A 13,524-nucleotide genomic window follows, 5' to 3' on the forward strand; every position below is an offset into this window, starting at 1 on the left:
AGTTATTATTATTATATCTCAAAATAGCCAAGAAGTACATCAAGATTTCATGTTCCCCAATCTTGAGTGAGAAGAGTTTAATGATAAATAACTCTGATTTGGAAAGAAAGGGATACTTTGCATTGTTGATTGCAATATAATGTTATTTCACAAGTTTCTCACTGAAAATTCAGAATACAGATATTTACTCCTACTTAAGACTGAAAATTATATTAAATGAATATTTATTAATTCTTTCAGAATTTTGTTCTATCCATTAACTGAATATTAAATGAAAGACAGTAATATTTTCCCCAAGCAAAACTGAGTTGGGTTGACTACACAAAAAGTACTTAAAATAAATCAACCTTTTCTCTTTCTTCCCTGCCTACTATTTCCCTTCTTCAGGTCCCCACATCCAAATATAGCCTTCAATCGTAAAAGAAGTCAGAGAAAGCCACACATTTATGTAGGTGATCCACAAGGAAACAGAATGCACGGGGTTCAAGTCAAGATTCCTGGGTAGACCTTCTGTGGTTCATCTTCTAAAACTTACGTTAACAAAAAAACCCTTCCATAATCAACTGTGAAGGACAGTGAACCAACTTATTTAGGAACGAATAGAACAGACAGTCAAAAAGGTATATATAATAAAATGACACTGTAGAACTGTAAAATGGAGAAGGAAAAATTATTGGCCATTTTACTCCAAACAAAATGCCTATCAGGTTGGCAAAGATCAAGACTTTAAAAACGCGTAAAAGATGGCAGAGGGACTTACAGACTTTCCTTTTTGAAACAGAAGTTGATTTCCAGCCAGTGTAAAATAACGGGTTTTCCACCTTTTGATGAACTTCCATCTGACTTGCTTCTCTTTAAGTTTTCCTTCTATGAGGGGCTGGCCATCTTGATTTATAACTGTTGAAGGTAATAGAACATTCAAGCCATTTATTTTTCATTATTCATTTGGCAAATGATCAAAAGTCAGAATTGTACAGTGAACCAGACCCAATAAGTATACTTGGAAAGTGGCTAAAAAATTATGAATCTGGTTAAGCTTTCCCCCTTTGTCCCTAAAAGAATGCACAATTTAGATATGATAATGGAAAAGTGTTGAAAGCCCTCATTGAGATTTGCAAAAGGAATATATTTCACGAAAAGAGCATTTGGTTAGCAGTTTTTTAAAGTTCATCCAGATACTCAGCACTGTGCTTCCTAACTCCTTTGTTTCATGGTATGTTATTCACACAAACTTTTAGAGATGTAGTTTTATAAACAATCACAAACCAAGTATATTTAGCTATTTGCCAGCAAAAGTCAATGTAGTGCAAATATGTGTTTTCCTGAACGCTTAACAGCTGCAAAAACAAACCTACCCCACTCTTTTGAACATGATTTTTCCACTCTCTGGAACACACACTCTATCTCCACTCTCCACAGTTAAATCTTCACCTAGTTAAAAACTAATTATTTCATATTTCAACTCAAAACGTGGCTTCCTCTGGGAGACTTCTCCCAAACCCAGACCCAACTGACTTTGTCTGCCATATATTCTCAGAGCATCTGGTATGTTTCTCTTCTCAGATATCATCATTCAAAGATGATTATTGGCATTTACCTGATTAATGTCTTTCTTTACCATTCAACTGAAAGCTCAATGAGGTCAGCGTCTTTGCTTTGTTCACTATTGTTAGATCAGGCATACCTAGTATGAAGTGTGTAAATTTTTGTTGAATTAATGGATTCATTTCACACTGAAGTAGAGTACGGATGATAACACAGAACCATAGAGTTAGAAGATTGATTATGATGTCAGAAGTTTATATGTTGAACTGAAGAATCATTTGTTTTACAAACTATGTAAGATTCATTCTTCCAATTCATGTAAAAAAATCTGATTTCTGAGGTGTATGACAATATTTATTTATTTACATTAATGTTTGATATTCATGGCACCTTGAAAGTAATGAAATTTGTTAATTACTGTTAAATTTGGATAGTACCTCTTTGAACATATGAACACAACCTGTCCTTCCCATTCATCATTTCTCTTTTCTAATATAGGTTAAATAATTAGCTCAGATGGGGTATTTGTCCATCATGACAGCACTGTCAGGGTAAGAAATAATAAAATATATAGTTTTTATAAACAAATTCTATTAAAGCTAATCTGGCTTTTTTCCCTTCTTGTCTGATGACTAGTCAATTGGATCTTCCATTGTCAATCCCAAATTAAGGCTAGTAACAGAAACAATATATGAAATATATTGTTAGATAGTGGTAGGTTATGATGAAGAGAGTGAGTGACTTGGGGTTGGTGCACATGCATGTAAGTGGTCAGGAAAGAGCTTGCACATTCGAGGTGGCATTTAATCTGAGGTTTCAGTGATGAGAAGTACCTCCCATTTTCTAGTGTGCCCCATGGCGGCTAGTACTTGGCATAGCGGAGAGTATGCAAGGCAATTGCTCAAGAATCATCGACAACCAATGCTAACAAAATGATCTGTGTTCTGCTAGCAATCATCTATTAAGAGCTTTCTTAAAGGGAGTATGCTGTTTGCAAATTTAAATTTTCCATAAACACAGTCCTTGCTTCCTTTATGTAGCAGGTAGAGCACTCGGGACACCACATCTTCCCCAAGTGCTACTGGTCCTGGAGGGCTGGGATTTACGTAATATTTAAGCACATGTCTCCTTCTGAATCTGACACTGGGAGTTAGCTACAAGAACTTCTCAACGTAGATCCAAATCTCAAGGCAGGTGCAAATGCTTCACTTGAAGTGTATGTGACCAAAATAGTCAAAGGAACTGTTTGAGACATGAAGTGGCTGGGATAACATGCCCACAGACCCACATGCCTACAATGATTGTGAGAGACTCCAGAGAAAATGATAGGCTTACTGGAAAATGAAAGATGAAGACTGATAGAGAAATGCTGCTGAGCAAAGAAGACTTCACTGTAGATTTTCACTGCCAGTGAAAGTGGATCCCAGGGAAAAGTCCACGGAAAAGATTTTAGGAAGGAAATTTCAGCAGCACTTTAAACTAGCTGCCTGTTAGGACCTTAATTTAGGAATCAGAGTCAACTTCAGGTAATTCTTAAAAGTCAGGCTATTTGTACATATAGGATTAATTTAAAAATAGTTTCAAAAGGCAAAAAAAGAGAAAGACTAATTTTTTTTTTTCCAGTGGCTATCCTGGGTTCTAAAAAAAAGTTTTTTAAAATAACTATGTCTGGCATAAGTGTTACTGGCCACGCATTCTTTCAATAGGTCTATTGCCCATAGCACGTCCTGGTGAGCAATAATTCTCATATGATATTGCTGTCTCTTCATGACCAAAATGGGGAACTAATTCTTTCTAAGGATGATCATATTCCACTTGAAAAAGAACATGTCGAATGAGACTATGAGGAAATGATCATGTGCCTAAAACTATCTTGCTTGCATGTAATGCATACAGGATATTTAAGTATTTTCTCACTTGCTAATTAACACATTATTTCATTCAAAGCATCACAGTTTGGCTAAGACATTCTCTACCAACCAGCAACTGTTCCTTTTTAAAATTATCAGTTGGTTGAAAATAATTCAGTTTACAGAATATTTCATTTATTTATGAAATAAACTGAAAATAATTCAGTTTATGAAATATTAAACTAAATTCTCTAGTGTAATTGGAACCCAAATTATTACATTTATCAACTTAAAAGTCTTAGAATGCTAATACAAATGGTTATATATTCACTGTATTCCTTTTTGCACCAGGACTTGACGACATTTATGTTGATAAAAGATGAAATTTGAAAATGTTAGTCTTACTCACTGAGAAGTTGGTGAATAATATCAGGCACAGATACCTTAAAGCAATAAAGAATGTTCCTCTATTGATCTAGCAGCCATATCCAGTCATCTCACACATAATTTTGAGCACATGTAGGCTATAAAGCACTGCGTTTGGATCTGAGGGCGTCACGAAGCCCAGCTCAGAGAGAGCCTGAGTTTACCATCTTGTGGTGAGATAAAGCATTTTACAAATTTGACAACTCAGTGTAGAGTTTGGTATAGAGAAGCCAAGCATTACAGAACTCAAAGAAAGAAAATTCTCCTTCTAGCTGGGAGAGAGTGACAGGAGGGCTGAGTCCCTGCTAAAGAAGGGAGAGAGGAACTTGTGGAAGGACTGCAGAGAAGGACTGAGGTAGCAAGAATGACATGTGAGGGGAAGTGAATGAAAAGAAAAAACCTAAAGAAGCTGGAAGAATCAATGAACTCAGAAGCAAGTTTGTAAAGCAATCACTTTGGTCAAAGTCATGAGCTGAAGGGGGAGGGGTTGCCTGTAGGCAATTTAAGATTTTTTTGGTGTAAGATCCAGGAAAGAGATTGGGTATCAGATAATCATAGGGGAGGTCATGTTGGACTTTATTTGAAAGGTCTTCTGAATCCCCATTAGCAAAGATCTTGCTTTTCTTAAGGACTAATCAGGGGCCTAGAGCCGGCACAGGCATGAAGCCTCCTGGACACCAGATGGGATCAGCTGTGGATCAGGCATGGTCACAGCAGGAAACAGGGGCACCTCCAGCTGGGCAACTGAAGGGAGTTAATAAAGGGACTGTTTACACAGATGTGGGCATGGTTAGGAAAGGCATTTTAGTGCTCCGGGGCCAGAAACCAGGAGGAGGCACAACACCCCTCTGGCTGAAGTGGAAGTTGAAGAGACCAGTTAGGGGCTGTATGCAAAGCACCGCCCGACAGGAGCTGGGGCCGTGGATGGAGGGCACGGTCAACCTGCAGTGACCAAGCAGGTAGGGAGTCGGGAACAAATAAGCAGACCTCACACCGCTCCCTCCCTCTGATCGCCTGCCAGAATGTAACTGAAAACCAGAGGTAAGGAGACTGAACACTCTGGAGAGGCACCTGCTCTACATTGGGGGTAGGAAGCAGGAAAGCTTCCTGGAGTATCTGCGTCTGGGCTGAATTCTGAAGGACAAATGGCAGTGATGAAGGTGAAGTGAAGAGGGATATTCTGAAAAAAGAAAAAGGAAAATAACCTGCAAAGGGCTGAGGCTGACAGACTGGGCATGCAATGCATTCTAGAAGCTGTCACTTATTCTTAGTGATGGGAACCTGGCAGGATCGGCTAGCAAGAGATGAGGTGTGAGATTCAAGGAGAGACCAGTCCTAAAGATCCCTGGACATCACGCAAAGTGGAAGCTAATGCTTTGTAATGAACATAATGAAAAACAATAATTTCTGTAGTCATACAACTCAAGAGCATGAGAGTTCAGTAATTTAAGGTCTCCACCTTGCATTAAGGTTTATTGCAATTGTGACTATATCCTTGTGTGTGTGTGTGTGTGTGTGTGTGTGTGTGCGTGTGTGTGTGTGAGCGTGCTCAGTTGTGTCTGACTCTTTGCAACTCCATGGACTGTAGCCTGCCAAGCTCTTCTGTCCATGGGATTTTTCAGCCAAGTATACTGGAGTGGGTTGCCATTTCCTGCTCCAAGGGATCTTCCCAAATCAGGGATCGAACCGTGTCTCTTGTGTCTGCTGCACTGGCAGGCAGATTCTTTACCAACTGCTTCACCTGGTACATACCTTAGCCAATTATAATTTAGTTAAATATAGTGTGTTGGATGCCGTGTTTTCTCCTTACTGTAATAAATCATACAGGGCTGTACCAAAGACTTTCTCTGGTCTAGGCCGAGAGTTGATGGGGTAAGGGCAATGACTTTGGAATCAGACCTTAGCTGAAGTCCAGAAACTGCAACTCAATGGCTGAATGGTCTTGCACAAGTTATTTAGCTTCCCTGAGCTTCAGTTCGGAGAAGGCAATGGCACCCCACTCCAGTACTCTTGCCTGGAAAATCCCATGGACGGAGGAGCCTGGTAGGCTGCAGTCCATGAGGTTGCTAAGAGTCGGGACACGACTGAGAGACTTCACTTTCACTTTTCCCTTTCATGCGCTGGAGAAGGAAATGGCAACCCACTCTGGTGTTCTTGCCTGAAGAATCCCAGGGACGGGGGAGCCTGGTGGGTTGCCGTCTATGGGGTTGCACAGAGTCGGACACGACTGAAGTGACTTAGCAGCAGAGCTTCAGTTTCCTCTTCTCCAGAGATGTCACGCTTAACAACAGGGCCACCCAGCAGGTTGTTCACTGCCCAAGAGCACTCAGCTAAGGGGGGTATAGAGGTTGAAATTCAGCCTGAATTTTGCTATTTAAGTCATACACCCCCCTAAGTGGACATCAACCACCATTAATAAAGGTACATAAAATTCTGTAAAAGTTAGCACTAGCCTTGCTTAACTAAGTTCTGCTATCTAAGAAGATGTCAGCAAATAGTGGCTATTATCTTCATGATCATCGTCATCACCTTCTCTGACTGTAATGATGAACAGTTGGTTTTTATAAATACCAGATCCTAATGGCCTGAGGATAAAACCTATCTCCTTCCCTCCAATTAAGGATGTAATAAACCCATACTATATTAAAGCATTAGGAATGGTGAGAGAATTCAGAGTAAGACAATAAACCCTTTTAAAGTTCAAGGACTGCAGGCTTTGAATTTGAGGTGTGATAAGCAATTCAAAGAGTCCCAAAGGGAGGTGAACTCTTCTGATTTTGAGTAACAGATCCATTTGTTCATCACAATGGCCATTTTCAAGCTAATCCAGTAATGGATTGGGCTGCATTGGGAGGCTTTTCCACATCATTACTGGTTGCTCCCTTTTACCCCAGGCTTCCTGCTTATTCTTATGATAGTAGATGTTGACACCCCCACCGCCATTAACTAGTATTCACATTGTACTGACTACTACCCACACCCAGAAGTTCCTTATACTGTGTGCTTTTGGCTCATGCAACTTTTGTCTTAAAAGTATTGCATTATGCACAAATAATTAAGACCGTCATAAACTTAATTTGTGATATTGGAATTCTTAGATGTTTTTCCTGATTGTTAAAGAAAGACAAATGCCTTGAAAAGAAGGCATAATCTGGAAGAAATAAGTAAATCTCAAATATTTAGTTTTAAAATAAGAAGTGAGAAAAAGTATGTCTTTTTTAAAAAACATTTCCCTTGAAACGACTGCTTCTGAGAATTACAACTCGTATACAGTCTGTGGGGAATTTCTTTCCGTGTATTGAGAGTCTCAAGTTTACTCTAATCCCCTTTTATGGTTTTACTGATTTTCTTGTGTGTGTGCCAGATCTAATAAACCCAACTCTGATTATAGAGGGTACACTAAAAGAGGGGTAGAAGCACCAAGTGAGGAGGCCGTAGGAGCCACATTCTGTAGACTGAGTGTCTGTGGTTTCTGAAATCACTAAGGATCGTAACAAATGGCATATTTCATATGACTACCCAGGCAGTGTTTAGAGGCCCATATTTCCTTACCAGTAGTGAATAAACAAGGAGGCATAATCCAGCATCGATTTTGTAACATCCCACAAGATGTGTGGGGTCCAAAAAAAGACAGGCAAGCTCAATGTGACAGCAGCCCTCTGAGGGCACTCTCACTTGTGCCAAATGACTGCCTTTCTCAGTAATTTCATGCCCATCGAAATGTAGCCTGCTTTCTAGGCTTCTCTATTAACTGCTGAAATATTGTTCTAAAAAAAGCCTTTTAGAACTACTATTTTATAAACTTGTACAGCAGTGTTTCCCAACCTGTGTTCTGAGGAACACCTATATCAGAATTATGTGCTGGCTTATTAAAATGCAAATTCCAAAGCACCACCCTGAACCCACTGAACCATAATTTTGGGGTAGGGTGAGGGACCCTGCATTTTAACAGCATCCCCATCTGATTCTAACATGGCTCAAGAACTTCTAAGAAATGATAGTAGCTTCATGGTAGATGACAGTAATAGGCCATACAATATCCAAAATAGTAAAACTGCAAAACCAATAGTGGGAAAAAAATTGTTGTGAACTTTCCATAAAATTAAAGCATAGGATAGCAGTATAAGATCATATGGTGAAGTAAGTCAGAAAGAGAAAAACAAATATCGTATACTAACACATATATGTGGAATCTAGAAGGATGGCACTGATGAACCTGCTTGCAGGGAGGCAATGGAGACACAGACACAGAGAATAATAGACTTATGGACATGGCTAGGGAGGAGGGGCAAGGAAGGCTATGATGTATGGACAGAGTAACGTGGAAACATACATGGCCATACGTAAAATAGGCAGCCAACAGGAATTTGCTATATGACCCGGGAACTCAAACTGGGGCTCTGTAACAACCTAAAGGGGTGGGATGGCAAGGGAGGGGGAGGAACATTCAAGTGGGAGGGGACATGGGTAAACCTATGGCAGATTCACGTGGATGTTTGTTAGAAACCAACACAGTACTGTAAAACAATTATCCTTCAATTAAAAATTAATAAATTTTTTTAAGTTAAAAAAAAGATCATATGCATGTCCTTGATTTAGGTTAATAGAGTTACAGGAAAAAAATGCTCAGAATCAATGTTTGTGGAATTTGGCTTATTTATTGTTCATCAGTGAGACAAAAATTCTAAGGCCACCTGCCAAGAGGGTAACCTGTTTAGTAGTTCTGAGAAGTTAAGAATAGTCACCTTTGGGTCCCTTATGGGAACCTACCAAATAATCCTGGCCCACACTTGCCCAGTAATGACTGACAGGGACCAATGGGAAAAGATCAGGGGTGTAGAAATGAATGGCAAGAACTGCTCAATCTTATTCTTGAACTTTGAGTAAAAAAGGGTTCCATATACTCTTCCCATGCTGGTCCCATGCTGTCAACTCATTTCTATGATCTCATGGATACGTATTACTGACTGTAGGGTGTTAGATGGTTTTAAAGGTTGGGTGCTTTTCTGCACTGCCTGGACATTGTAGAGCTGTGGGGAAAGCTGGGGGAAAATAGATGTGACATACTTGTATCAGGGGCTTCCCTGGTGGCTCAGACAGTAAAGAATCAGCCTGCAATCCAGGAGACCCAGGTTTGATCCCTGGGTCAGGAAGATCCCCTGGAGAAAGGAATGGCTACCCACTTCAGTTTTCTTGCCTGGAGAATCCCATGGATAGAGCAGCCTGGCGGGCTACAGTCTATAGGGTCGCTCAGCTGGACATGATTGAGTGACTAACACTTTCACTTTCATACCTGTACCAGCTCTGTGATAAGGAGAGTCATCTGGTTTGAGCTGTCTAAGTTGCATGCATGCATGCTCAGTCACTTCACTTGTGTCTGGTTCTGCAACCCCACGGACTGTAGCCCACCAGGTTCCCCTGTCCGTGGGATTCTCCAGGCAAGAATACTGGAGTAGGTGGCCATTCTTTTCTCCAGGGGATCTTCCCAACCCAGGGGTGGAACCCGTGTCTCCTGCGTCTCTTGCACTGCAGGCAGATTCTTTACCCCTGAGCCATCAGGGAAGTCTGTCACAGGTTGCATATGTGTTAGCCATTGTCCCACCTGTATGCATGTGCATTCTTGGTTGTTTAAGAGCATTCTGAAGAGGTCTATACTGTTTTTGTAGAATTATTTAACACAAACTCCATCTGTTGTGGTTGAACACTTGGCTTCCAACTTTTTGGCAATAAATAGAAGCTTTACAATGTCTGCATTGGAAGTTTTACCTGTAACATATCCATTATAACACTGTATCTGATATATATACATACACACAGAATATCTCACTCTCTGTTAAATAAAATGATCTCTTATAGTACTTTTGAGAAGAACTTATTTAAGAAAATACTGCTTAAACAAAGAATATACTTGGCACAAAAGATACACTGAAAATGCCATCATATGAATCCCTTTTTTTCTCTTAAAATGAATTATTGTGAATTCATTAATTTGGTTTTTGTCACCACTTGCCTAAGAAAAATTATACTAAAGATTTTCTGAGAAGATACAAAATTGGTCATTTGCTCATTTGGCAAATATTTTTTGACTATCTATAGCATAGGCTACCCACTCCAGTATTTTCGGGCTTCCTTTGTGGCTCAGATGGTAAAGAATCCACCTTCAATGTGGGAGACCTGGGTTGGATCCCTGGGTTGGGAAGATCCCCTGGAGAAGGGAAAGGCTACCCACTCCAGTATTCTGGCCTGGAGAATTCCATGGACAGCCCATGGGGTCATGGAGAGTCGGATATGACTAAGTGACTTTCACTTTCAGTATTGTGTGCTAGGGTCTGAGGAGGGGGCTCCCTCCATAGAACTTGTTTACTAGAGGAAACAGACACTGATCATACAATCAAAGCAAAATCAACCAAACAAAAAAACTAACAACGACAGAAAGGAAGATGACAGGTATAACAAGTATTACAAGGAGAGATCTGAAATGTTTTGCGGGCCTTAGCATTAGTTGGGAGGTTACAGAAAGCTTCCCTAAGGCAGTGAATTTGAGTTGTAATGGGAAAGTTATTATCTACATTAACTAGCTGATGAGGGGAGACAGGGTGCTCCCTAGCAGAAGAATAAAAGATAAAAAAGCCCAGGGCAGGAAGAAGTGTGGTGAATATAAGAACTGAAAGGAGGTCTTTCTGGCGAGAATGGAGAGGCACTGGGGACAAGACGAGGCCGGAGAGGCTAGAGAGGGCATTGCATGCGAGGCTGTCAGGCGCTGGAGGTGGAGTTTGGTGTTTAAGAGCTGTGGGAATAGCACTGAAACATGTATATTATCAAGCGTGAAACAGATCGCCAGTCCAGGTTGGATGCATGAGACAAGTGCTCAGGGCTGGTGCACTGGGATGACCCAGAGGGATGGGATGGGGAGGGAAGTGGGACAGGGGTTCAGGATGGGGAACACATGTACATCCGTGGCTGATTCATGTCAATGTATGGCAAAAACCACTACAATAATGTAAAGTAATTAGCCTCCAGCTAATAAAAATAAATGGGGGGAAAAAAAGAGCTGTGGGAAGCCGTTGTAAGGTTTTATACAGAGAGTGGTGCCAAGATTTGTGCTTTGAAGAGGTCACTCTGGCTACAGTGTGGGAAGGGGGTTGGAAGGTCCAAGTAGTTCAGGCAGGAGGCTACTGCCATTATTTTAGGCAAGAGGTGATGGTAGTGTAATGAAGAGAGATGGACAGAGTTGAAAGCACCTGAGAAGGGAAATCCAAATACTGGGTGACAGGCTGGATAGGGGTGGGGAGAAGGAATGGGGTGTTTGGCTGATGCCTCAGAACGAGTGATGTTATAATTACTGAAGTGGGGGGTGCTGAAAGAAAGTCAGATGGGTTTTTTTTTTTTTTTTCGGGGGAAGGGTGGGACATTTATGAGTTTTAATTTAAATGAACTGAGTTTGAGCTGTCTTTGAATTATCAAGCAGGAAGAGTCAAGCAGAGAAGGGCAGATACACATTTGAGAGTTTTGTCACAGAAGCAGTTACTAAAGCCACAGACCCATGGAGACTGACTAGGGAGAGAGTTATGGTGACGGGAAGAAATGTGCACTGATAATGAATAGCTGGACAGAGGAAGGTGGGCCCAGAAAGGAGGTTGAGAAGGAGTGTTTAGAGCAGGAGGGACACTGAAGAATGCTGAGTCACAGAAGGTAAAGGGGGGAATGTTTGAGGAAGGAGGAACTGGCCCACAGAATTGAATGCTGCTAAAGGCAAGTGCTGAAAAATTGATGCTTTTGAACTGTGGTGTTGGAGAAGACTCTTGAGAGTCCCTTGGACTGCAAGGAGATCCAACCAGTCCATCCTAAAGGAGATAAGTCCTGGGTGTTCATTGGAAGGACTGATGCTGAAGCTGAAACTCCAATACTTTGGCCACCTCATGTGAAGAGCTGACGCATTGGAAAAGACCCTGATGCTGGGAGGGATTGAGGGCAGGAGGAGAAGGGGACGACAGAGGATGAGATGGCTGGATGGCACCACCGACTCTATGGACATGAGTTTGAGTAAACTCCGGGATTTGGTGATGGACAGGGAGGCCTGGGGTGCTGCGATTCATGGGGTTGCAGAGAGTCGGACACGACTGAGTGACTGAACTGAACTGAAAGGCAAGTGACACAAGGACTGAAACATATCCAGTCCTGGAATCTGCATGACCTGAATGACCATAGAGATTATGGGCTGAGAGGCCAGATTAGAAAGGGTTGAGTCAAGAGGAGCAGGAGGCGAGGAAACACAGGGTGAACAGTGACAACTCTTCTGGCTTTAAAGAGGAGGCGAGGAAAAAAATAAATAAATAAAGAGGAGGCGAGACAGAGGCAACAGGTGAAGAGAAATGAGACATGAAGCCAGATGAAGGTGTTTAAGAGCCCGTGGGAGTTTAAGTTGCAGGAAGAAGAGCTCTTTTAAGAGATCCTAAGTGCTTTAATTTTAAAAACTGTGTAAAAATTCTTTAAGTCAATGTCACTGTAAATCTGTATAGTGACAGGGACTGATAAATTCACTCTGGTCTGCCTTTTTAAAGCATGCTTCCTCTCCTCGATATTCTGGCTTGACTCAGCTTATTCTGTTAGTGTAAAAAGACACGTTTCGATGCCTGATGATTTGTTTCTGGAAAACCACAGGGTGACTCATGCTTTGCTGCAAGTATACTTTCACTCTATCAAGACAAGATTGTTGTTGACCCAGTTTGGAAAGGCAGAAGGATTGATAGTGATGCTGGCTGAAAAATAGAAATTAACCCCTGAAGGGAATTAGGCTACTTATCTTAGCTTATTTCCCATAGAGGCTCACAGGTTATTAGCAAGTTTACTATGAACTCTGTGTATATGTGTGTATTGAAACCTTTTAGTCAAATATTAAAATTGGGTATCCACATGGTATTGAAGTTTTGTACACAGCAACATTTCTTCTCATAAACTTTGCAAAAGTTGCTATTTCAAGGTTTCAGTTTAGTAAGCTGTTACTTTTTTATTTTTGAGAAAGAATTAGATTTTAAAGTTATGTTTCAAAACAAATCTTATTTCTCCTATTGGCATTCATTACACGATCCATGAATTATTCCATCATCCATCTATATGCCAAGTACTTCTTAAACACTACCATGTGCCAGATACTGGGTAGGGCATATAAAGAATAATAATGTATGGTTCTTCCTCCTCTAGTTTACTGTCTAGTGGAGGAGATTGATGGCAACACACTGTGTACACTATAGAAGGTGTGGGCAGAGAACAAAAGGACAGAGAGAAGGGAGTTTATTCTGTCGGGGTGATTTGTCCATGTATGCCAATGTGTATGCACATATGTGCGTATGTGTGTGCCTATGTGAGAAAGAGATAGAGAGAATGTGAGTGTGGGAAAAGCTTAACAGAGAGTCATAAAACAGGCACATGGAGTGGAAAGAGAAAAAGATTTCAGGATAAGGATAGTAACTTATTTGAGGTGCTGAGCATGTATTTGTTTTGTCATTATGTAATTCAAAGTATCTTTGAAAAATAGGCTGGGGTTCAATTTTACCTACTGGGTCATTAACAGTATATATGTGTGAAGATGTGAAGTTATCCTGCCCAACCACTGCACTGGTTTCGGCTCTCCAGCCATGTTTAACATGGAAGACAACATGCACACATGTTGTAGGAGGGAAGGCATCATAAGACAAACCCAGCC

At 40.9% G+C, this 13,524-nt stretch overlaps 1 protein-coding gene across 5 annotated transcripts in view; it reads right to left on the minus strand.

Moving 5' to 3' along the window:
* Positions 1-13,524, minus strand: part of VEPH1 (ventricular zone expressed PH domain containing 1) — a 320,038-nt gene that overhangs the window by 65,348 nt on the left and 241,166 nt on the right. For all 5 annotated transcript variants that reach the window (XM_043874509.1, XM_043874507.1, XM_043874506.1 and 2 more), the window contains exon 13: positions 761-897. In XM_043874509.1, coding sequence (XP_043730444.1) covers positions 761-897 — 137 coding nt within the window. The remainder of the gene's footprint in view (positions 1-760; positions 898-13,524) is intronic.

Source organism: Cervus elaphus, chromosome 19, assembly GCF_910594005.1.
Source record: "Cervus elaphus chromosome 19, mCerEla1.1, whole genome shotgun sequence".
Lineage (NCBI taxonomy): Eukaryota > Metazoa > Chordata > Mammalia > Artiodactyla > Cervidae > Cervus > Cervus elaphus.